General features: G+C 36.3%; 5 protein-coding genes across 8 annotated transcripts in view; 1 reads left to right on the top strand and 4 right to left on the bottom strand.

Moving 5' to 3' along the window:
* The window catches only part of LOC116028725 (fidgetin-like protein 1), a 6,417-nt gene extending 2,858 nt beyond the window's left edge, over nucleotides 1-3,559 (bottom strand). The window contains exons 1-8 of one of the 2 annotated variants that reach the window (XM_031270532.1): nucleotides 3,259-3,559; nucleotides 2,297-2,436; nucleotides 1,894-2,061; nucleotides 1,608-1,741; nucleotides 1,288-1,429; nucleotides 903-1,159; nucleotides 378-502; nucleotides 70-113 (exon numbers count right to left, since the gene is read on the bottom strand). In XM_031270532.1, coding sequence (XP_031126392.1) covers nucleotides 70-113; nucleotides 378-502; nucleotides 903-1,159; nucleotides 1,288-1,429; nucleotides 1,608-1,741; nucleotides 1,894-2,061; nucleotides 2,297-2,436; nucleotides 3,259-3,358 — 1,110 coding nt within the window. In that variant the 5' untranslated portion in view covers nucleotides 3,359-3,559. The remainder of the gene's footprint in view (nucleotides 1-69; nucleotides 114-377; nucleotides 503-902; nucleotides 1,160-1,287; nucleotides 1,430-1,607; nucleotides 1,742-1,893; nucleotides 2,062-2,296; nucleotides 2,437-3,258) is intronic. The other variant, XM_031270533.1, reaches the window with a different exon arrangement.
* Nucleotides 3,560-4,245: 686 nt separating this feature from the next.
* LOC116028452 (pyrophosphate--fructose 6-phosphate 1-phosphotransferase subunit beta) lies at nucleotides 4,246-9,814 on the bottom strand. Its single transcript, XM_031270170.1, has 16 exons — nucleotides 9,532-9,814; nucleotides 8,817-8,978; nucleotides 8,553-8,674; nucleotides 8,176-8,229; nucleotides 7,967-8,073; nucleotides 7,744-7,849; nucleotides 7,088-7,151; nucleotides 6,787-6,875; nucleotides 6,059-6,190; nucleotides 5,749-5,919; nucleotides 5,546-5,661; nucleotides 5,317-5,428; nucleotides 5,091-5,175; nucleotides 4,938-4,982; nucleotides 4,737-4,805; nucleotides 4,246-4,519 (listed from the first exon to the last, which is right to left on the bottom strand). The coding sequence occupies exons 1-16, from the start codon at nucleotides 9,719-9,721 to the stop codon at nucleotides 4,449-4,451; spliced, it is 1,695 nt and encodes a 564-aa protein (XP_031126030.1). The 5' UTR covers nucleotides 9,722-9,814; the 3' UTR covers nucleotides 4,246-4,448.
* Nucleotides 9,815-11,003: 1,189 nt separating this feature from the next.
* LOC116029154 (ankyrin repeat-containing protein ITN1-like) lies at nucleotides 11,004-13,805 on the bottom strand. Of its 2 annotated transcripts, XM_031271058.1 has the most exons (4): nucleotides 13,065-13,805; nucleotides 12,806-12,955; nucleotides 12,034-12,575; nucleotides 11,004-11,943 (listed from the first exon to the last, which is right to left on the bottom strand). In XM_031271058.1, the coding sequence occupies exons 1-4, from the start codon at nucleotides 13,600-13,602 to the stop codon at nucleotides 11,239-11,241; spliced, it is 1,935 nt and encodes a 644-aa protein (XP_031126918.1). In that variant the 5' UTR covers nucleotides 13,603-13,805; the 3' UTR covers nucleotides 11,004-11,238. The 2 variants fall into 2 exon arrangements, with proteins under 2 accessions (XP_031126918.1, XP_031126919.1); XM_031271059.1 differs by lacking the exon at nucleotides 12,806-12,955.
* A 238-nt stretch (nucleotides 13,806-14,043) lies between these two features.
* On the bottom strand, nucleotides 14,044-15,587 carry LOC116029156 (light-induced protein, chloroplastic-like). Its single transcript, XM_031271060.1, has 3 exons — nucleotides 15,070-15,587; nucleotides 14,623-14,818; nucleotides 14,044-14,510 (listed from the first exon to the last, which is right to left on the bottom strand). The coding sequence occupies exons 1-3, from the start codon at nucleotides 15,525-15,527 to the stop codon at nucleotides 14,196-14,198; spliced, it is 969 nt and encodes a 322-aa protein (XP_031126920.1). The 5' UTR covers nucleotides 15,528-15,587; the 3' UTR covers nucleotides 14,044-14,195.
* Nucleotides 15,588-18,532: 2,945 nt separating this feature from the next.
* LOC116030511 (death-associated inhibitor of apoptosis 1-like) lies at nucleotides 18,533-19,926 on the top strand. Of its 2 annotated transcripts, none has more exons than XM_031272771.1 (2): nucleotides 18,533-18,816; nucleotides 19,071-19,926. In XM_031272771.1, the coding sequence occupies exon 2, from the start codon at nucleotides 19,083-19,085 to the stop codon at nucleotides 19,689-19,691; it is 609 nt and encodes a 202-aa protein (XP_031128631.1). In that variant the 5' UTR covers nucleotides 18,533-18,816; nucleotides 19,071-19,082; the 3' UTR covers nucleotides 19,692-19,926. The 2 variants fall into 2 exon arrangements, with proteins under 2 accessions (XP_031128631.1, XP_031128632.1); XM_031272772.1 differs by having other exon boundaries at nucleotides 19,056-19,926.
* The last annotated feature ends 4,554 nt before the right edge of the window (nucleotides 19,927-24,480 follow it).

The raw sequence follows: 24,480 nt of genomic DNA, 5'->3' as shown, positions 1-24,480 counted from the left end.
GGGGGGGGGGGGGGGGGGGGGGGGGGGGGGGGGGGGGGGGGGGTTAGAGAGGCACAACAAATAGCATACCGCTTGATGAGCAATGACGCGAGCAGAAGATGTCTTCCCAGTACCTAAAACCAAAGCAAACATGTGATATAAGTGCTGAACAAGTGGACTTCAGGATCACTAAAATGGCACACAACACAATTGGAGATGAACAATACACTCAATAATCATGTTACATCTTTCAAGTTTCAAACTTTTCCATTTTACAGGTTTCAAGAGATTGTTTCTGATTCCAATCTTAAACAAGGATCACATATTTAAACTAGGCACTATGCATCTGCGACCACATGCACCAATCAGAGCAATAGTACACAAGGTAGAGCTCATACCTGGTGGACCTTCAAATAAAACTGCCCGCGGCCTATTTGTCTCAAACTTGCATCTTGTCCCACGAGCAATATCATCATATACCTCAGGACTCTGAAGAGCCAGCAATATTGTATCTTCTATCTCCCTGAAATGCAAGTCAAAATAGCTTTGTAAGCAAAACATGTCTAGAGGAAACCACATACTATAGCAATAGGCAAGTAGTGCCACTGGAACAGGCAGCACTAGGATACTAACAATAGAAGCTTTTAAAGATAAGAGAAACAAAATAAATTAAATCCTTCTATTTTTCAGTAAGGCATCCACTTTATATGATATATAAACAAATACATACAAAATCTGGCCTCTTCTCATCTTAATATCCTTTGAAGTGAAGGATTTTATTTAACACCATTGTGAAGTCACTTTCAACTTCATGAGGAAAGTAAAGATGATGAAAACCCCATTATTGAGTCTAAGTTATGTGGCCACTGGCCAGTGCTCCATACTCTTTAAACAAAACACTGAAACATGTACTACTATATTACCTCTTTTGATGACTATATCCAGCAATATTTTCCCATGAAATTTCAGCCTTTCCAATATCAGTGTTTGACTCATTAATTCCAAAAATTTTGACTCCCATAGCTTCCAGGCTAGAAACTGTCTTATTTGGAGGAGCACGAGCAGCATCTCCCCTTGGTTTAGTTTCCTGAGCTCTTGGTTGTCCTGCTAATTGTAATATATATACTAAAGTATTAAGCTCTTCATCTGTAAACCTGCCTGGCTTCATGAACTCAATTTCCTAAATAAAAGCAAATCATAGTAAAAAACAGCTGCTATGAGTTATCTGCAAACTAGAGGAAGCTTAAAAATTCAAGGGAATAATATCATAGATAATCATGTAATCAACTGCACAGGGTGGAAACTAACAGCTCTGTCTGCACTAATGACTGGACGAAAAAAGAGAATGCATAGATCTTCATTAGCATTTGTATCCTTTCCTTTCCCTTCATTTCCAACAGTTTCACTTTGTTTCTTTGGACGGCTAAGCATCAGTTGCCAGGCAATCCCACTGCAAAAGATAAAGATAACTGTAAAAGTGAGAAAAACCAAATTGATGTTTAATAATATTGTTTGAAAATGGCTATGCGGCCCTCCCAGCTTCTATAGCAGAATAAGCAAAGACTAAAAACTCAATGATGACAGAATAGAGAAAGCAATTATCACAAGAAAACAGTGATTTAATGAACCTGTCCCAAGCTCGCAGTGTCATATCTGACCCAGAACCATTGTCTTCAAGTTTAAGACCAAGACGTGAAACAAGTTTTGTGATAAGAACTGGTATTTCACAGGTTGGAGGAACTTGGAACTTGATTGCAACCTGCTGACCAAGAAATTAGCTTAAATGCATGCTCAACTGAATTACACACACTAGTCGGTAAGTGCAAAGTTACAAATTTTAAATAAGTAAGCCAAACTTGGTCCATTTTTATCCCTCCATGAACAATTTTCAAGGGGAGCAAGTTAGGAGAAAACCTTTTGACCCTTAACCGCAACAGTATAACGAGGGTAAGAACCAATTAGCATTCCTTTGGCCTTAATCAACTCCCCAAGGCGATTCTTTTCTTTCATAGCAAGTTCCTCCAGAAAACTGTGGTTTGGTGTTGGAGGGGATCCAGATGGTAAAGCAGTTCCACTACTAGTCTGCAATGTATAAATTTCATTAGAAATAGAATTTATTCTAAATACATAATGGACATAAAAAGGAATTCAGATAAACATTAACCAAAGGAATCCACTTATAAGCTGTAATAAAGGAATTGAGTGCAAGTACTAGATTTAGTAATACTCACTACAGCACTAACATAAACTGAAAATTTAACTAGTTAATGAACATCAAACATATTAGTGATAAGCAGCAATCTTTATGTGAACAGACCTCATCAGCATCTGCAGATGCTACATCTAGCAACCCAACTCCAAGCAATCCAGCTAAGACAGCTGGAACCATAAATCCAGGAATTGATCTTGAATGTGGACCTTGGTGTGCAGGGATTTGTAACAGATGCACCAATGGTCCTGCAAAATATGAGTTCACGCATGCAATCAGTTATGGAAAAACTAAGCAAACATTACCTGACTATTTATTACTTTCCCCAAAAGTAAGCAAGGGAGTGTAAATAAACCCTATTGGGAGATTAAAATGGTTAAGAAGTGCAGCAGTAAATCACAGCAAGATTTCACTAGATATAAACTCTGATTGAAGAATTAACCGGTAGAAACGAAGATAGAAATCAATCCAATAATTCAGCAAAAGAGACTCTCTCTTTTTTTTTTCTTTTTTTTTTTTTTTCCAAATAAATTGGACTTGGATACAAGTATATAGTTTTAGAGGACATATGCCATGCTTGCCATATCAGTATTGATGACATTCAATTGCCAACTTTTCTTTGAGAGAATAACGAAAAAAAAAGCTCTAGCTGAAATTCATTTTTGTGTCTCCACATCAATAGCCTTGCCTCACTCCAGCACTAAAATAAACTCCCAAATTGACTTGGTGATTAATTGAGTGTAATACCTAAACGCATTATTTCACCAGCATTGCCAATTGACTCGACGACCGATTTAAAACTCAACATCTTAGATGACCAAAAGCAGTAGATGAAATTACAGCTCAAGCATGAAAATTGCCTGAAATTGACTTTTATACATCATGTCAAACTCGACTAAAAATTGAACCGATAGCCAGACATTGAAAATTTTTAAGTTATCAGCTCAATGATGAACGGAAATTAGGAATAATCTCAGAAGACTATACGGAGTAGTTAGTAAGCACAGTTCATCAGTTACAATTATGCTCATATACGTAGAGAGAAAGAGAGAGAGAGAGAGAGAGCATACGATTGGGGAGTGTGGAGCGAAGGTGAGGAGAAGAGGAGGCTAGGGTTTCGAGAGAGGCGATCGCACGGCTGCAGCGAAGCATTCTAGCGAGAGACGCCATTGAAGTCACTGTGGAGTGAGGAGTCGTCGCGCTGGTTTCAAGTCAGTCTTCTCTCAGTTTTCTATTCCCGTACCTGTGGAAGGAAGTTCTGTTTTGTTGGCTTGTTGCACCGTATCTTTCGTGTCGTGCAAGTCTGCCTCCGGTCTCCCGTCTACACTTGATTAAGATATAAATATGCAAAATTTTGTTACTCTATTTCTCAACCTGGTTCTTCTGTTTGAATTTCTTCTATTTATTAGTTGTATTGTGCCTTTGATTTCTTCTATTCCTAGTTGTATTGGGTATTTAATTTCTTCTATTCCTATCTGTATTATGTTTTCTATTTATAATTGTATTGGACATTTGATTTCTTCTATTCTTAGTTGTATTGTACATTTGATTTAATAAAGCTTCGAAATTTTCTTTTAAAAATAAATAAATATATATATGTGAATATTAATAAAAAAAATTATATTATGACAAGTGACAACTATATTCTATGGTTTGCTCTGTATATTTGGATTTTTCCTTTCGTTAACTACTAAAGCTTTTGTATTTAATTATCAATTTTAAAATTGATTAAATTTAATATATGTATTATAATTCTCAAGAAGGAAAAAAAAAATCATTTTTTTGTATAATAATAATTGAATTCACTAATAAATACTCCGTATAAATGAAATAGAAGTGAATTCACACCCTTATAGCTTTAAATCAAATTCCAAGATAATTGTTATCATTCTTAATTGTTTCCAAACCTTGTTTTCACGTTTCAAAATATAGGACAATTATATCATTAGAAGTATTTGGTTGGAAATTTTTTAAGGTTTGGATCCTATTGATAGTGAAAATCGTTTTTCTTGTTAGTTCTGATTTTACAAGCATACACTACTGTTCCGCACTTCCACTCCAACAAATCATCCGACAATTTAACAATAGGCACAGTAATACCAATTCGCTAAATGGCTCAAAACTGATTGTTCACATTCGAAAAGTATGAAACTAGTGCTTAAAAGTACAAGCCAATGGCAGGAAAGAAAATAATAACTGTCTCTACATGGAATAGTCCATTAAAATACAGTGATTTACTACTTTCTCTGTTCACTTAGGATTAAGCCCCGAGCTCCAAAAGCAATGTGTGATTTACTTGATCAGCAACTGGACCAACAAATTGAATTGGACCTGCAATGCACAATGGGAAGAGTTTGAAAATTCCTGAGCTCAATTACTTTCCTTGGAGATGATATGTTCAAGTAAATCATATTCTCTAAGTGTATAATGCAGTGCCAATTGGCATTTGAGAGGGAGGTTACATGATTGCTGCATTACATAATACCTCTCTCATGCTACGAAATGATTGTTGGTTAATACAAAAACAAGTGATGTGATGAAAACATACCCGGATTCAAGTAGCGGTTCTTTAGGGCCCATTCTTCCCGCATTGACGCAAACTTCTTGAACGGAGCACCTACAAATTTATATTCCATATAAAAGTGAGTCATAACATTATACATAATTGTTTTAAGTGAGAACAGACAGTTCAATTACAAAAAGCTTGCAAATAAGGCTCAGTCTTATGAGTTTTTCAAGAGAAGTTTACCGTCGAGCTCCACCATTGCTTTCTTTATCACAGGCTTGAATTTACCTGCAAATTTAAATCAGTTTTCAATGGTGAGTGAAAGATAAGTAGCACAGTTCCAGTAAGGAGCGCTCCATCAGAAACTGACTGATGAGGAAATAATGAGATTTTTACCATGTCTTCTCTCAACATCCATCAATGAAGTCAGAGCAGTTCCGCCCACGGTCCAATCTGAAACTGGTGCAGCCAAGTTTCCAACCTGGAGATGCCATCAAAGTTGGAAGAAGCATCAGAAAATTGCTGACCCATGGAACTCGGTCAAAAGATTGACTTGTTGTTGACTTAAAACAAATTAGGGGACTTTTTTCAACAGAAAAGTAGTAGCAAGAGAAGCACAAACCGATGATATCAATCCTGTCTTCCCACTTTGAAGTAGTGCCCCAGCACCATAGCCCAAGGCGTAACAGTATGTGGCATCAAAATTTGATGGCAAGCCACACCTTCCTTCATAACTGAGGTTAAATCATAGATTCAAGGCATAGGCAATGTTAGGCCTATCAAATCATTGCAATATGGAATATAAGGCTTGAGTTGAAATAAACATATGGAGATGAAACTATGAAAAGTACCCAAAAAAGTGGGACTGCCCCTTGAATTGACCATTATATGAACCACTTTTCCTTCTCAACTCCAACTCTGTTTCAACCATTTGAATAAGCATTTTTTCAGTTTCAATCTTGGCAACCTGCAGAAAGCGACCTCATCATTGTAACCAATATTTCATGTGGATCGACAGATTTAAGAATAATGGAGGCATAATGCATTTAAACACCTGCACATTGCCATGTGGATCTCTCTCAAGCAGCAATTGATCCTGAATAGCTTGAGGCAATATCTCAAAAAGCTGCAGACATTGTGGGGTCAGTTTCCTTTTCCAAACACCAGCATCATCTACAACACCATGAGCCAAAATTTCATTCAATTCTGCAATGAGCTGCTGAACCTGCAAACAGGAAATAGCACATCTGAATGAGAAAACTCATCCTGCATCATCTGAAGCCTGAAAGGGAATATACTTTATTTAAGAGCATAATAAGTAGTCCAGTATATGGAATTGTGGAATTGCAAAGTATGGGATATACCTCAGGAATGAAATCTATAAGCCCTTCTGGTATGAGTATGACACCATAATTGTATCCCAGCTCTGCACGTTTGCAGATCACATCAGCAATGTAGTCAGTAACGTTTTTCAGAGTATCTTTCTTTGCAAAAACCTGCATGCATAGTTGAAAGTTATAAAGCAAATAGTTAATACTCTTTCAGTTTCATAAAAGGACAAAATACAAAGTTAAGTTTGAACAAAACTGATTTCCAAATAGAATTATGAATTTCTCTAATACCATGTCCATAGTCAAAGACTCAAAGGAAAGACAATCTGAATGAAATGACAAACGATTTGTAAAAAGGTATAATGTATTCTGAATGATTATCAGCAGGTTTACCCTCTCCTTTTTGGCTATATAAAAGTAATTTATGATAAAAATATATATATATATATATATATATATAATAATAATTATATCTTGGGATAGTTTAGGACTTTTGGTTCACTATCTTTACTTTCTTCAATTTAACTTTGCTTTGAAGAATGTAAATTTCAACTATAGTCTATAGATCAATTAACATCAATAATCTCCAACTTCTCATGCTTCAAGAGTTCTTGCAGGGTGTAATTCAGCATATGGAAATGGCAAGCAAAACACTTACAAATTACAAAGTACAATAAACTGCCATAGGAACTTGACCAATTCTAAGAAAATGTGCAGCTGGAACAAAGGAATCAGAGGAAAGAGTAATATAATGTGAATACCTCTTCTCCAATCAGAGTGACGTTTGGATGCGTTTGCAAGGCACACTCTAAAGTAATGTGGGAAGCAGCACGCCCCATAAGCCGTACAACTGCAAATAACTAAATATTAACATGATATAGGAGATTCAGGTATTGTGGAGTTGTGGACTCTTGCTGCGGTGACTGGTGAGAGAGAGTCTCATTCTGACAATATGTTCCTCAGATAAACTTTTCTAGAATATGGAAAGTCATACATGGGCGCAGCCGCGCAGAAGATTAGAAACCAGTAAGAACCAAAGAGCAATTAGGTTACTCTACTCACAGTGATAGTATTTCCCTGTTGAGCGAGCATCTATCATGACATTTCCAATCATTTCAGCATATATCTACAGACAAACACAGGTTTAAACAACATTATAAATAATTACACTAGCATGTGACACTCTAGACAATAAGAATTTGAGAAAATACAATTGTGTGCTTATTAAACCTAAAAAAAAAACCAGAAATATTATTCAGTAAAAATATATTGGCAAAAATTTGGAAAATCTTAAAATGTCCAGCATAAAAAATGTTGTCAAGTGTATACAAGGTTAGTTGGGGTAGTAATGTGCATTAATAGCCAACCAGAAAACAAAAATAACACTATATACAATTCAGTCAATGATCCCCTGAATTTCCTGAAAGTTTGGTATAGTAACTTCAAGATTCCTTAACAGAAAAGTCTGAATCAGTAAGTATATATATAAACATAATCATGAATAACGTAACTCATACAACTATTATCACAGCAAATTTTACTAAGGGTGGCACTGATTAAGTGTCACAAAAAGAGGGGAGAAAACCATAGCTATATTAGGACAATAGGACCCCATAAAATATAATAGCATCAGAGCACCCTATTTTCCTCTCTTTTGATATTGAATCAACTTCCACCTTTATAAAGAATGCAAAAACTGATATTGTAGCCATAATTACCTTGCATGCTGTATCAAACCCAAAACTTGTGGGAACCTCCTTGCATTTCAAATCACCATCAATGGTTTTTGGACATCCAATCACACGAGTTTTCAAATTCTTACTCCTGATAATTGCATTAAATTTCATAAGTAACTAAAATCATTTGACTGTTTACATGTCCACAAAGCTATCACTCAAAAAGATCTCTTCCAGTAAAAAAATCTTTTACTTAGCAAAATACCTAAAGTTTTCAGCAAGAAGACAGGCATTAGTATTTGAATCATCTCCACCAATCACTACAAGCCCATCCAAATCAAGCTTTTTTGCTGTTTCTTCAGCTTGCTTAAACTGATAATTAGAAAGTATAGTTAGTCATGGCCGCAACGTGCTTATCCCAAAACGAAACAAAAATCAACAACCTATGAAAATTCAAACAAAATCTCACAATACCTGCTCTGGAGTCTCAATCTTGTCCCTCCCACTGCAAATCATATCAAATCCACCCTGGGAGAAGATTATTATTTTCACATACACTCCACATTAGTTTGAAGTCAATAATACAATGTTAACAATAATAAGTAGGTGAACATTTTTATGTGCCTTGGTTACCAGGAAAGAAAGATTTCACATAGACGATTAATGAGTATAATTACTTCATTTTCCTTTTTCAATTTTGTAAAGTAAAAACTTTCACCATTTTCAGTCAGAAGTTGTTCGTTTGCTTAATTACAAGTATCAGCAACACATCATGGAGGATGAAAAATTAAATGAATGATACACTGAATTTCTTAAGTAGTTACATTAAGGTCAGGATGAGGAAACTTTACCTGATTTCTGTATGGGTAGATATATTCTGGTGTGAGGATCACATACTTGCACTTCATGATCCCAGCTGGTCCACCCCTGAACCCATACAATGTGCTTCCTTTGCAATGGTCCTGCAAATAATCTGTGACCAAAATGCACAGCAATCACAACTACAGAAATAATAATAGCAATGATGTAAAAACACAAGTGATTTTAGCAGTATTCTGCATCAAAAAAATTTCATCTGGTTCAAATGTAGAGGTAAAAAAAAATCAAGATCTAACCAAAAATTCCGGAAATAACATTATGCCCTCCAGGTGCTTGGCCACCAGACAAAACCACTCCAATCTTCAAATTCTGGTTCATTGCAACATCACCCGAATCATCTGGCACCAATGCTGCTGATGGTTGACCAAATAAGCCAGGAAACAACTTTGCGATCTCCTCTGAAATTGCCAAGCGAACTCTCAATTAATTCTAGATGTCAAAAGCCTACTCGAAGCTTAAACCAAGCAGAAGATTCAGACAAAACGCAATGCTTTCAGAATAATGATATAAAAACTTAACTGAAATGAGAATATTAATGTGAAACACGTACGAATACGAAATGCATTGTTACTAAACGTCTAGATCTGCAAGTAATTCACATAATACTTCTGTGCAATTCTCATCGTTTTCATGTTTAAATTTTAGCATCCTTAAACAGTACTACTGCATATTAAACCACCCGGTGCACCGCATACAGTTAACTATTATCAATGAGCAACTACAAAACCTCTACGGCATATTGCGCTTGATCTGTTCCACTAAGATAAAAATCGATGTAAGTTGACACAGACAATCCTTCAGTTCTGCATTCCTTAATAGCGAATAAATCAACAACAATAAGCCAACATTCTCGCAACTGGATCCACCAACTATCCGGATATACTTCAATGTACAAAGATCTAAAATGACACAACGAAATCGAGAAATGAGAGAGACGGATAGGGAACTGACCTGGATGGCCGGCGGCAGAGCTAGCGGGACCGTCGACGACTTTGAAGGGCTTACGGAGGACAGATGGGAGAGGGAGCGGATGATCGAGACGGCTGTTCTGTACTTCACTGTAAACGGAGGCGTAACGTCCGGTGGAAGTTTTCGCGGACGCAATGTCGGAGTTAGCCAACAGGGAAATCGCCGGCGCCATTGATTGATTTTCACCTAACGGAGAGAGTGAGGAAGATACGAGAAGAAGAAGAAGAAGAAGAAGAAGAGCTCACTACTGAAGTAGGTGTAGATCTTTCGGAGTGGCTGCACTGTCATTTTAAGGCCCAGTAACGTGTCGAGGGCAAAATGGTCCTCTGGAAACTCCGCCCCGGTGGTAGGTTGGGTTAGTGTAGGGTTATTATCGTACTCTACCGCGAAGAATGCTCTCACATGCAAAGCACGTGATATTCAGCACCAACATTTAGCAATTAGCGCCTATCTAGCTAACATTTGGAATGGACTACAAGTCTTCAACAAGTTATCAAACATTTTTTGTAGTAAAGCTTTTATAGTTGAGAAATTTTCGAAATCCACCCTAAGCAAGTTATGTGATTTAAAAATTATCCGCGTACAACCGGCTTGATTGGCGTAAGTGATTGTGCACTCTTCTTCCTTAAGAGAAATTGGGAGTTCGAAATACACTATAATCACAATTTATTAGTCGATTTGTTCCAAGTTTGTTAAGTATTTTTATGCAAAAGAGGATTAGCCTAAACTTGTGTATAAATTTCTTAATACAAATGACAGTTTACTTTGTTAGGTCTGCAGTGGCTTTAACCTACCTAACAACCTTAAAAGGACTATGAACTTGGTGGGGCTAAATCATGGTGGCAAATTATTGTGTGGACCATTGTCCATATAGCTGTGTGGACCATGAATTTAAAGTACATTTTTATTATATTAAAAGTACATTATTTTTGTGCTAAAGGTACATTATTTCATAGTATATATGAAATAATGTACCTTCAGTACAAAAATAATGTACTCTAAAATAATGTACTTTATGTAGAAAAATAATGTACTTTTAATATAATAAAAATGTACCTTACATTCATGGTTCACATAACTGTGTGGACCATGATCCATGCAATAATGATTGAATCATGGTCTCGTAGGCTAACCTTATGCATTTTCATTTTATAAGAATTTTGTGGCCCAATCTTTCTTTGGACTATGAATGCAAATAATGACTAACCCATTTGTATGTTTGAAAGAGAAAGAAGAGCCTGCAATGTTAATTCAGTTGATTCAACCAATCACCTTAAAACCTTGTTTTAATGGCAATGTAGAGTTGAACCTAAGGAGTTAATAAGAGACTTTAACCAATCAGAATTGATAAAGACGTCTTACACATAGAATGTATAGGTAAGGAGTGGAGAACTTGGGAGCGGGATGACTCGCGATTTACCTATTAGGCAAGGGAAAGAAAGAAAGAAGAAATCTTTTGGAGAAAACTTGCTAAATTACATTGCAATAGTGGAGACTGAGAGTAGTACACTTAAAAGGCATTCTACATATCTACTATCCTTCATAACAAAGCATCTTTCATTTCAATACTACATAAGGAAACTAGTAAACATATCAGAACACAATGCATAGTATAGTTACAATGATAAGCAAAAATCAAGAAAGTTAAGCTCCACCATTTCACATAGCTTCAGGATACATTTTCTCCTTTCAGACCAGAGAATCAAAGCCTTGAGTCTTGCTGACAGAAAAGGCAGAACTGCTAGAAACACCTGCAATATTAGATCGCGCACCAGAAGAGATGTTTAGCCTAGGTAAAGCGTCCCATAGTTTCCTAAATGTATAGCTGTAGTTCTTCCACAGAGAAATGTATAGGGGCACGTATGAGACTGCAAATATGGTGACTGGAATGAACGACATGCAGGACAACGCGATTTTTGTCCAACGTTCCTTGTTACTTATCATCAGGATCACTGTTGCTGCAAAGGCGAGCATCATCATGGTCACCGAGAGAATGAGCAAAGAAAGTCCTAGCATCAGCTTCTGAGGGAGGGATCGCTTGAAGTCCTTCATGTGAAACGGGGACGTGAGGATTGCAAGAAACGTTATAGTTGATGTCAAAGCCAGCGTGATTGAGAGAACGTCTGCAATGGTGAAAACAACGAAGAAAGTTTTGTGAAGAAGAACTGGATAGCCAGTGCTTTGGTTTGGCCCTCCTGGAATGGTATATGCTGCAGCAAAGGCAACGGTGGAAATAAGCACCGCAACAATGGTACAGTTTTCAGCAGTGCGTTTTAGCCAGTCTTTTGCATCAGAACGAAGCTGTGCGTGCGTGCAATTGAAGACTTCTTCTGCAGTGTGACCTTCTGAGTTCAGGAGCTTCACCATATCTGCTTTGCAGATACTCTTAACCATCTGCATATGAATCATATTCACCAAACTTAAGCTTATTTGCACTGTTTGAATATGAATAACGGTCTGCAAATGAAGAAACACTCAAAATACCTCAAAAAATAGTAAACGTTCTTGCAGTAGCAGGGCAGGGCTTCGCATGTCTCCTAAAACTTCTTTATCCTTTAGACCAACCATGTGCAGAATAGAGTTTCCTTCATTAGTGACCTTTCTCTTGAGCCTTTTCCTTGGCAACTTCATGCTCTGAACAAGACGAAAAATTTGTGTCTGGCAGTATTTGATGGCAACGTGTAGTATCATTCGCCCTTTCTCATCTACATACTCGACTGCCTGAGGATATGCCTCGAGTATTTCTTGTACAATCTCAATGCAACCTGACTTTGTTGCCAAAAAGAGTGGAGTTTCAGGACATCTTTTTGCACCTGACTGCATTCTTTCTCCGTCATCAGGCTTTTGTTCCTGGAACAAGTGTCCATATTTGTGGAATCGCGTCTCGCTCTTATTCTTTACAGCTTCAGTGGATTCCCAAGATGTATCCTTTGCAATTAAGAACTTGGCAAGTTTCAGAGCTGATTCATATTTATCGAATTTCATCCGGATATGATCCAACAAGGGAATGCTGATAAATTTTGGAGCTTCATTACAGAACAGAAGTCAGTAACAAGAAAGGGAAACCAGTGGCTACTCTAACCTATCAAGATTAGCATCACACTGACTCAAAAATTTGTGTAATTCTCAAGATTCCGGTAATGGAAAATTGAAGTGACAAACAACTTACAAGGTCAAGAACAAAAAGTTTTTTTTTTTTTCTCAAAGAAAATAATTAAAAATAACAATTAGAGAGAACTTGGTATAAGTATCATACTAGAGTTAACAAGAAGCTTGATAAATCTGTTTTTCTTGCCAACTTTGAACGCAGATGGATTTAATGCAAGGAGCTGAAGAGCAGTCATCCCATCTCCATCTTGTTCACCGATTAAGCACCCATGCCTTTCAGCAATACAAAGGGCGAGGTCTGTTCATCATAGGATTTGCGAACAATGGTAAAAGACTAGAACTTGCAACCAATAAGAAGCAGAGCTTAAACTTTAGATGCAAATAAATAAAGACAGTAATCAACTTACCAAAATGCTCCATAAGTACAGACTGGTGGAGTGTGGTTGATCTGTCGCTTCTGTAATGAAATGCATCCCACTTTTCTTGATCACCCTCGACAGCTTTTCCAACTTCCTTGTCTAGAAAATCAAACATCTCCCTCTTACCATATCTCACAGAACGAAAGAGAGCTGTCTCATTATTATCACCGCGTAGATGCAGCAGTCCAGGGGACAAACGCAGCATTTCTTTTGCTAGAGGAACTGCTTTGTTCGAGGTGGCTGCCTCGTGAAAAACTGTATAGTGTAAGGAATTTGCACGCTGTAGTAGTCGTTCTGCACCATCGCATTTTGACACTTGTTCAAGTAAGCACTTAGCCAGATCCCTTTGTTTCGAGTAGGCGGCTAGATGAAGGACAGTATCACCATGCAAGGTTACAACATGCAAAGGCCCCTCTGGGACATGCTTACAGAGTTCTATTACCTCTTCCTTCTTCTGTCCCATTAAGGCCTTATAGAACTTCTTGTTGTACTCATGCTTTTCAGCATCACTCCTGAGTGTATCCATGAACAAGGCCTTCACTTCACACAAGGAGTTTCTAGTGCTGTAGTTTTACATACTCGTTTTTATGCATATATATATATATATATATATATGCAACTCTGATTCTAATTCTCAATCTACGTGGTTATTATTAGCACCATATGGTCATAACATACAGTTTCTACCTAAGCATATATGCTTGTTGAGGGTGCATTTTAATGGCAAAAAGTTGACAGCAAAGAAAGCGGACAGACACTGAGAAGCATCTCATGCTTTTGCCTTTTGCAAGCAACATATTGCTTGTGGAAAGTGCGAAACGTAAGAATCATGGCAAGAATTATCATCAGTGACTCTCTCTGTGACAGACCAACAGTTCAAAACTGAATCTTTCATTATATAAATGTGATTTTTGTTAGCAACACTTCTGTCCACCCTATGAAATCTTCTAATTGAATGCATCCAAGATTTCTGAACAAATATGATGGGTTTCATTAACAAGCCTACAAATAACAACTAGCAGTTTATTTGGCTCATTTAGACCATTTCACATTCAGAAGTACAAGTACAAGACTAGAAAGGCAGGGGACATACAAGAAGATAGTAATTCTGGAATTAGTCTAAGGCTTCAAGAGGGGGCTGCCTTCCTTGATCAGCACAAAGATACTGCCCGCCTCTCCTCTTGAAATCCGAAGCTCGCTGTCCAGGTAGGTAGTTAAAAGCCAGGACTCGGCATTGCTATTGGCAAGGGAAAACTTCAATGGCGGTTGGCTAGAAATGGACTTCACGACTGATGAAGCCGTATCCTGGAGAGAAGTAATCAAACCTTTGAAAGGAGTGAGATCAATCTTTTGTCCCAAAAATTCTACATTCTCAGGTAACACAATGGAATCTGTGAGCTGTGGAGTCCCAATAATGCCTTCTTCAAACTTTATCTGAAATTTGGCATATAGAAAATGGGAGCTTAGCAAGGTCAATTCAAGAAAAGTATCCTGCAATATTCCAGGAATGAGAACTTGGCATTGGAACTGAGAAGCAAGAATAAACCTGCACACGCTTAGGGCTTCGGACTTCAAACTTGGCATTGGTACTAAAGGAAGTGGTAGCCAATGGTCCAGAAAACACAACAGAGTTCTGAACAGTGAAGCTTTCTGAATCAATGGTTTGACATATTTCTTCAACTTTGACCAGAGGGAGTGTGCCCCTTGATAACAATGGGAACAACCCAATAAAAGACGTGTACCTGGATAAACATCTCACAAAAGGCTTATATTTGATTAATGAGGCCAAAAATACGACCCATTAATAATAAAAAAAAAATTGAAATTCCACCTGTCTTACAAATTGAGACCGTGGTGTTGCCCTAAATATAATTATACAATCAATAACACAGATCTTCAACACAAAAGTCGAATCTCTCGCTGATTAATTTATTGTAAAAATGAACAGATGTAAGTATATGATTACTGAGTAGTTAAATTGAAGGGAACTTACGCAAGAACCCATTTGCCGTTGAGGAGAGTCAACGCCTCCGTGGGCGCCGGAGTAGGGTTCTTAGCCTCCAGCTGCGTGATAAGCTCGACGACCTCCGCCCTCGTCTCGCTGCTAGCGCCCAATCCTCTATTGGTCCCGTAGAAAGAATCCACCAGCTGTTTCTTCAACACATCGGTTTCCGTTAGCACGGCCGGCTCGTCTTCTACCACTGCGACGCCCGCCGATAGAGGCTCCTTTTTCTCCTCGCCCCACTCGTCATCGCTAACGGCGCGGACAACGAATTTCTTCTTCGGGTTCGCCAATCCCCTGTTCGGGAATGACCTCAATGCGGCCATTTTCGACGCGAAAATCGTCGATTTCACCGGAAATACAGAGGGTTTCGAGGTGGATGGGGATTGTGGAGCGATCAAGCCGACGGGATTGCAATGGAATTGAGTGAAAGATGAAATCGACGCCATTTTTGATCAGTTTCGAGCGCTGAAATTCGAAGCCTATGAGAGAAAACAGAATGGTTAGAATATGAAACAGAGGAAGGACTATATACGTAACTACTCCGTGCATAATAGTCAGCCAACTCAACTCGTCTGGTTATAGTGAAAATACATAACTGCCCTCCCAATATAACACGTGTTTACTCATTTCTCTTGTATAAAAAAAAAAAAAAAAAAATCCCTTAACTCCCTACCTCAAGTATCCACCAAGAATCCACCACATTGAGTGTAATTCACACAATCTATTATTCAAAAACTAATTAAATTACTCGTAAGAGCTATTTACTCATTTCTCTAATTTTTTGTTTCGTTAATTTTAATTTTAATTTTCCAATTTTTTAAATTTATTATTATTATAAAAATTATCAATTTTTTTAAATTTACAATTAACCGAAAATGATGCAAATATGAGGAGGGGCAATTTTGGTGTTTGAGATGGATTTGTTAAGGAATGAGACTTGGACACGTTGTATACCTTGTTTGGAAATTGAACAAGAGCCGTTTATTTCCATTTAGTATGTTGCGTAGAGTTTGGGAATGGAAACAAACAAGGAATACAAAGTGAGACACGCAGATTCTACTTCTAGAAATTTCTACTTAAATTAACATTTTGAGTGGCTAAGATAGTTAGCTATGTCCGTATGTTAAAACGGTTGGGATATTTTGAAGGAATGGTAGGTGTTACATGGTGCACTTTGTGATATCAGAGTGTAACTTCTTATCAATTTTGTAGTATTAAAACTTTAGAAAATACCATGTAATTTAATTGAGTGAGTGTGAGTAAGAATCAAACTCGTAATTTTGTGCTACTATAATTATGTTCAATTAATCCGTCCACCTCTTTTTGAGCAAATTTAATTTTGATAATATAGTATGGTGTACATAGTGACAATGACAATATATAAATAGTGGTAATAAAACAGTAACTCAGCAAAAGGGATCTCTATTTAGTAATATAGGATTACCTAGGAAGGTTTGGTCGACTTGACGAGACTGAACATTTTTAATATAAGGTTAGGGGTTTGATTTCTGTTAAGAATAAAATCGAGTGAGAAGTCATCATTCTACGTGCAAGTAATTAATTTGCATAGTGTTGTATTAATAAATAAATTAAGATGCACTTAATTGAAAAGGAGTTTGAGTCCTTTAAATATAAACCCACAAAATTAATTTTAAAAAAAAAACTTTTCTCGAGAATTAGATAAATTAATCTTATCCCATTGAGTAAAAAAAAAAAGAGTTAAGATGTGCTAATTGGGCTTGCAAACATTTGGTTTCAAACCTGTAACTCACAGCCAATTGAGAATGAAAACTTATTTCATAAAGGCATGTTAGCCAATATACAAGGCCCAACAAAAGAGGACACTGCACAACGTACAATGAGTCCATAACTCAATAGAAGAACTAATAGTCAATTAGAGGTAGAGAAAGGTGATTTTGATAACTATAGTTGAAGCGAGTAGAATATTCACGTAATTTGATGTAGAGAAAAGATTTACGCAATTTGATGTAGACAAAACAAATGATTTAGACAATTAACAACATAAACTTTGAAATGCAATGACAAACAAGTTAAAAGACAAATACTTAGAGTTATAGTGATATAATTTTGAGTTTATCTCTAGTTATTGAAGATTAAAAAATTGATCGATCATGTCATAAGACATAAGTTAATAATATATGATTATGTTAAACTATTATTTTTTTTGGTAAATACGAAAGAAGTAGTTGAATAAAAACATTATAGACAACTGTGTATTTAGTGGTGATTATTTTCTGTGATCTTGTGGTGATTTTTAACCACCTTAAAGAAGCTTCGTAGCATTTAGGCAACCGCCACATATATGTATGTCACGAAGGTGATTTTGCGACAATTTTAAAGAACCATTGGAAAAAATATTGCCAAACTGCAACCATTTTCAAACCATTATGTAGTAGCGGTTTGACACTTAGCAGTAGTTCCAATCCCATAAGATTTAAAACTCTAAAAAAACATGCAAGCCACGTTCTATTGAAAGTAATCGTGATATGTGACCATTTAATATGCACAAATATTTGACTCAATGTGAATGTGTTTAACTAATTTGTTATAGTTTCACTTTATAAGATCTCTTATGACTTCAAACAAGTGATAGTGAGAATCTATAACACTGTTATCATGCTTTACCTTGTTTATTGCTATAAAAGAGTTGCTTTCCAATTTAATTATTTAAAAGTCTTTATTCCAACATAATAAAAGACATTGATAAATTGTTCAAATTTCTACTATGGGATACAAATGAATGATCCAACTTTTAAAGACAGGAAGGAAAACAATAACAAAAAAAGTTGACAACTTTAAACCAAATGCAAAACAGCCACATGGGAAAACCTCGGCCATCGTGCCTGCCTGCTTCCATGGCTTTTGACTTAATACTGGCCGGCGACTGAACACTACACGCAAATGAATATTTCAATTAAATCCACACACTCACCTATAACAAATATAAAATTTCACTTCAATATAATATCATACATTTTTTTAATATTTTAATTTTAAAAAAATATTTAATCATATAACATATAATTCTCAAATATTGTAAATTTTGTATACTTTATATGGAGTATTTGAATTATCATAATAAGATTTTAATAGTGAAATACACATTTAAAAAAAATGAGAGAATGGAAAATAAAATTACAAAATAACATAAATTTAGAAATAACATCCAGACTCAATTAACTTAGATAACTACAAATGAATTCTATTGACCTTATTAATTAGTTTGAACCAGTTAGTTATATCATATTAACTGAGTTCTGGTCAATCAAATGCAATAATACTCAATCCAGTCTAATCTACAAGTGTCAGTTATTAATTGACAAATAGTTAGCATTATATACACGTTTATCCAGGTGTTGTTCCTTTAATACGCAATCATTAGATAAACAAATCCCATTTAGTCTAAACTAACAAGAAAAACAGCCTCTAATCAGCCCCACCACGTAGGATTCCTTTTTTCTTCATCTTCTTCCATTTTGTCCCTTGTTTCCATCCTCAATCAAAGCATCTGCAGAATATTTCCACGCTGTACCATATATTCTATATACTACCACAAGTCCTAGTTTTCTACAAATTAAAAAGCATTAAGAGCCGTTGACGAGCTCGTGAAATACATACATAACTCATCACTTTCTCTCCCTGTGAACTCCATTACACAGGCGGTGGTTTTCTCAGCTCTCTCGCGGTGCCCTTCAATTTCTCCATTCTTTCTACGTACGTTCTCTTCCTTCTTCGTTTCTTTATCTCCACTTACATGTATGTATATATGCGTGTGTATGAATGTGGATTAGTGTTTTTCTTGGGTGACGAGGGTTACTTGCAGTATACTAAGTTAAATCTTACTATGTGATTTAGTCGGGATAAAAGTGGTAAACCAGATTAGGTTATTCTGATCAGTTTAAATTAAAAAGGCTAATAGACTGCTACCAAAAAAGTAAAACTTAGAACTTTAGGGTTTTGGATTGCAGGGGAGGGGAGAAATGGAGGGCGGCGCCGATCGACTGGTGAGGCGGCGGAAGAGTCTGAAAGAGCGGCTGAGTTTTAAAGCAATCAACTGTTGCGGCGCGTCGTGGGGTTTGGTGCCGACGACTATAAGCGTTCGCGACAACGACGACGATGATGGAGAGGAGGAAGAAGTCCCGCCGACAGAAACCACGGAGGCCGGCGCGGAGTCTCCGCCGGTATGTGCGGCGGCGGACACGCCGACGGGCTCGGGGATGAACCTAGCGGCGGCGTTGGCGGCGGAGCGGCAGTACAGGGCGGTCCAAGATTCGGACGGGGAAGCTCAGAGTCAAATCCCGGCGGCCGCCGAAAACAGCGGGGCGGGGACCACACCGCCGCTCAGAGTTTCGTTGATGAGGTTGCTGGAGGAGAACGACGGGGAAACGACGGCGACGGCGACGGAGAAGGAGAGCCGGGCGGCGGGGAGTGAGGCGTTGTGCTGCGTTTGCATGGGGAGGAAAAAAGGCGCGGCGTTCATACCATGTGGGCACACTTTTTGTCGAGTGTGTTCGAGGGAGCTGTGGCTAAACCGAGGTTCATGTCCCCTCTGCAACAGATCCATCCTTGAAATTCTCGACATTTACTAAGATTGGTCCTGGAGATTTGTGTACACATGTTTCAGCCCCATGAATTTCATCAAAATCACACAAAAATAGAAGCAAAAGAGGAAGAAACTATTTAAATAAATGTAAATTTTGATTTTAGACAAAAGTGAATCATTGTAACACTATCAACATCTCAACCATCAGTGTGAATTGCAAACTAAAATGTCCATTTTATTTTTGTCTTTCTAAATGCTAGTGAATTGACACTTACAAATCAGACACAATCAGCTTCATTTTTTTTTTAATTATATTTCTCGCGCATTTACAAATACGTTATATTTACTATTCATTGGATGACAATTTTGTCTTGAAACATAAAGTACATTATTATAAATAATGGACAATTGCAAAACTTACTAAAGGTACATTATTCAAATCAATAATGGACTGCTCGTGAACACTTAATAACTTACCAACCATACATTTTTATAACTCATAAAATATATTCTTTATCCCAGAATATTCATTATTCTAACACATAATGACTGACCATACGTTCGTTGTTATTGAATAACGATTTTTTTTAAATGTCAAAATGACGTCGTTTTGAGTTGTGATCCACATATTTGTGTGGACTATGGCCCGTACAATAATTTGCTGCCCAAAATCATTTCGGGCCTTAGATTGGATACTCTGTCTGTAGGATGGTAAAGTCTAATCAGATAACGAATGGTTCCATTCAAAAGCCCAATGAGCCAGAGAATACCCTTTCACTGTCCATTTTCTATTTTGGGTAGTTCAACATTGAAAAGCAATCGAGCCGTAAACCTTAAGAAATGGGCTTAGTGCTATACAACCTAATCAGCTGAATTGATGGTTCTAAGAATTTGTTCTCTGCAACCGATCTCAATTCATATTCGATCAGATTCAGAACTCTATAATCCTGAATTCCGGCTCGACTTTATAATTACATTAATAGTCCCGTTTATTAAGTGTACCAAGTTACGGTATATTAGGTTGTATTAATTGACTAGTTCACTTATTTAATGTATACACATGTAAGTTCTTTCAACTTTGTAATACATGCTTGTTTATGATTTAAGAAGAAGTTAGATTTAAATTAAACAAATCAAGTACAAAACAAAGCAATATAGCGAAGATTAAGCTAACCAAATTTGAACCTAATATAGTACACCAAAAATTCCATGGTCTAAATCATTTAGAAGTTAAATAAGAAGAATCCAAACACATCCTTACGCGGAAATGCATTCATGTGTATCTATCTGCATGAGCACATGCTCCACCATTGCCAAACCACAACGTACAATTCTCTTTTCTCTGTGCAATAATGTACCCTATTTGACAAATGACAATATAATTGATTAATTCTACCTAAAATCAATCAAAACCTTATTAATCTTGACAAACAACATATGCTTAGGTCTTGTGTTGACAACATTGTGCTGAGCTCATTATGCACCAAAATATAAAGTTTGATGCTCGATCTTGAAGTTGGACATGCTTAATTTACCTCTTTATGGACTTTGAAACTGGGCTCATGAGGTTCAGGAATTAGTCTGACAAAATTGAGTTACATCAGTTATAAAAAAATTTTTAAAAAAACAATTTTTATTTTCAAAGAAAGCTGGTTGGGGGTCAGCATCAGAGAGACCAACCAAGAAGGAACTTACTTGGAGAAGGCGAAGCAAAGTGTTGAAGAGTGAAAAAGTCAAAGAGTCAATCTTTGTTTAAAAGCATGAAAAATGACACATCAAAAATGGGATCTAACTTTGGCAGGGTCCCATTATGATATTTCAATATCTCACGTTGGTGTCACCTTTATGATTTCGTACCCATTGGTGATTTGATGTTATCTACAATGTATCGGATTCTTTCGTATCATTTAATTTGCAATTTGATGATGAACTATTTCTATCAATATTCAATAATAACACCACCCAATTAATTATATACTGTAAGAATAATATTGTTTGGCACCATCTCAACCGAACTGATCGGTTGGTCAACTTGGTAATTACAAATGTTTCAAGTTTAACTCCATATGAGAACTATTCGTGAATCGATAATTGAATTGACTAAAATGTTCGTCGATTACTTCATTTAAAAAAAACTAATTATGAATGTTATTTGATCATTTATCGATTATAAAGTTTTTCAAAAAATGTTTATAATAATTTTGTTATTTGTCAAAAATGGGAAACTGACCAGCACTCCCTATATATACAATATAGTATATCTTATCTATGTTGCTTACATTACATCTTTTACTTTTTGATATGTTTCCATGTTAGATTCTGATATAGTAGGTCTGTGAATTTGCAGTTAATTTAAGATTTATGAATCAAACTTTTATGTACTCTTAACGTACCAAGCTGCTACACCTCATATGCTACGAAGCTTCGGAGTTTTCGATAAAAATAATGTGGATAGCATTAATTGATTTCCTGTCGTTTCCTTTTCAAGAAAGTGACCGTGATTGATGATCTACCGGCCTATACAAATACAGCCAGCTATAATTCTCCCATTTCCCTAATCCAAATAATAATAATGCTGCTCGAAATAAATGATCAAGTCAGTAATACATAATTTTTGTATTATTAAAAAATTATAAATTTAATTTTAATTAATGTTTTTTTATTGTCTTTTTGGTACGATTTTTTTTTTTTGTGATTTGTGAATTATTATATAAAAAAATTAGTTAATACACACCTCAGATAGTGACCGTAGTCTGTATTGTTATTAAAAAATAATAATAATAATGCTGTACCACACATAAATACAGTATGGCACAGTTAGATCGAACTAACAAACACAATAGTACAGCGTCGTCCATTCGATAGTTCATATGCAATCTATGTCGCCACCGAGATTCTCGGCGACCTGCCCAGTTTGAATCATGTGATTTCTCTCAGTTGTAATGCCAAACAGTTTTAGTTTTAGTTTTTTTTTGAATTTAATTAATTAATTAATTTCGTTTGGGTTCTCTGCAGGGATGAAAAGCATGGAGGGGATTATAGAAGTATACGGCCAGACATCATAACATGACACGACTTGCTAAGAATAATAATATATTAATCAATGATCTAATCATTGAGCTTGGCAGGTAAATGAACCTAAACTATTTAGGATTATTGAATAAAATATTATCTTCCACTAACGTTCTCTTTTTGCCTCAAAAATTAATTATCCCCTAAAATAATACTAAATTGAAGCACGCATTACATCTCAACTAAAAAAAATTAAGATCATAATTAGATTACACATTTATATTTATACTATTAGATTACTAGTTCGTCAAAACCTTGTAGTTTAGTGACACCCAATTCTTTTTGTGCTTCAGTACTTTGAGAAAGTAACTAATACTCAAAAAAAAAAAAATTCTTTCACCACCAAAAAAAAACACACCCTCACATAGCATAAACTAGACATGCTTTTCAGGCAAATGCTAGAAAAGAGAATAATTCAAAGAAAAGCATAAACCAATCGGATAAATTAAAGAAAACAACACACACATACATAGGATAATGAACACCCAAGTAATATAATATAATATAATATAATATAATATAATATAATATAATATAATATAATATAATATAACCGATGAAACCCACCCTCCATAACAGAACAGTACACGCGACCACGTCCACTTCAATCTCGGAAGCATCACAACCAATACTAAACACTCGCAAGTTGCCAAAACACTTTCCTAAAATTTAAAAAGCACCATATACACACATATATGCTTTCATTATTAAAAGCTGGACCCAGATTTCCTTTCTGGGTAAACATCATGGCTTCTTCTTTTCCATGAATACACTGAACCAGGTCACTCCCCGCAGCTCCATTGCATGTATGAGTTTAAAGTTTTGAGTTAAGTCATGTGGGCAGTGAGGGACTTTAATGGCCTACAAATGGATCAGAACTATATATGTTTGATTGGCCTGGCCATCCACTAATATAATTACAAGACTTGAGACCTGACGATATGTATGCTTTAATTAGGGGATGATGACCATGATCGGAGGGACCATTTTTTTTTTTTTTGGTTGGTTATTATCAGCCACGGAATGGTGTGGAGTTATCCATGAGATTAGGAGACTTTTTAAAGTGGGAAATATAATATTTCCCGAAGAATCAAAGTCAAGTTAGTCAGACTGTACTGTTAGTTTGGTAGTGACAATGTTTCGAGTTTGACTCTCGGGAGTAGTTGTGGTCTTCTTGGTTTAAGTCGGTCAGCTATGAGCAGCTTAGACGGGTTTACCTCATTGTGATTAGGATTTTCTCAATATATTTCATATGGTGGTGGTTGCGGGTTTCACTGGTCATCTAAAAAGCAAATAAAGAAATATAATATATCATTCATGGAACCTAAAACTACTTCCAAATTAGAACTTGTGTGTTATGCTCTTCCAACGTTTATGATTCCAACTTTTCATATTTGAATCCGGTTGTCTTCTTCTGATCTCTTCTTTTTTGGTTATTCTATTCTGATCTTTTTCCTTTTAAAGGTGCTTATTAATTGGGTTTTGATCTTGCAATAATTCATAAAGATCGGGACTTAAAGAGTAATGGAATACAATACTTTTTCTTGCTTTTTAAGAATCCAATTTCGTTTTGAATATGTGGCTTCATTTGATTAAGTTGGGGTGGAATTGGCTAGTCAATTTTCTAGCACGTACCGATACATATATAGAAAAAATAGCGTGTTTTCATTTATGAAGGCATGAAAATCTTTGCAGATGCTTGGTGACCGTTGATATACCATGGACCCATGTCTATCTTGCAAGATGGATTCAGGTTCATTTTC

The sequence above is a fragment of the Ipomoea triloba genome, chromosome 9, assembly GCF_003576645.1.
Source record: "Ipomoea triloba cultivar NCNSP0323 chromosome 9, ASM357664v1".
In the NCBI taxonomy this organism is placed as follows: Eukaryota; Viridiplantae; Streptophyta; class Magnoliopsida; order Solanales; family Convolvulaceae; genus Ipomoea; species Ipomoea triloba.
This window is presented reverse-complemented; position numbering and strand designations above follow the sequence as displayed.

Bases quoted from the DNA above. Each gene is read 5' to 3' on its own strand.
- LOC116028452 (XM_031270170.1), bottom strand. From the start codon at position 9,721: ATGGCGCCGGCGATTTCCCTGTTGGCTAACTCCGACATTGCGTCCGCG. The intron at 5,662-5,748 runs GTGTTTAAATGC...CGCTTTCTGCAG, and splicing joins ATCCACATGGCAATGTGCAG to GTTGCCAAGATTGAAACTGA. The intron at 4,520-4,736 runs GTATGTTTTCAT...TGTGCATTGCAG, and splicing joins GAACCGCTACTTGAATCCGG to GTCCAATTCAATTTGTTGGT.
- LOC116029154 (XM_031271058.1), bottom strand. From the start codon at position 13,602: ATGGATACACTCAGGAGTGATGCTGAAAAGCATGAGTACAACAAGAAG. The intron at 12,576-12,805 runs GTATGATACTTA...TCTGTAATGAAG, and splicing joins CAAGCTTCTTGTTAACTCTA to CTCCAAAATTTATCAGCATT. The intron at 11,944-12,033 runs GTATTTTGAGTG...ATTCATATGCAG, and splicing joins AACGTTTACTATTTTTTGAG to ATGGTTAAGAGTATCTGCAA.
- LOC116029156 (XM_031271060.1), bottom strand. From the start codon at position 15,527: ATGGCGTCGATTTCATCTTTCACTCAATTCCATTGCAATCCCGTCGGC. The intron at 14,819-15,069 runs GTAAGTTCCCTT...ATGTTTATCCAG, and splicing joins AACGGCAAATGGGTTCTTGC to GTACACGTCTTTTATTGGGT. The intron at 14,511-14,622 runs GTTTATTCTTGC...GCCAAATTTCAG, and splicing joins GAAGCCCTAAGCGTGTGCAG to ATAAAGTTTGAAGAAGGCAT.
- LOC116030511 (XM_031272771.1), top strand. From the start codon at position 19,083: ATGGAGGGCGGCGCCGATCGACTGGTGAGGCGGCGGAAGAGTCTGAAA.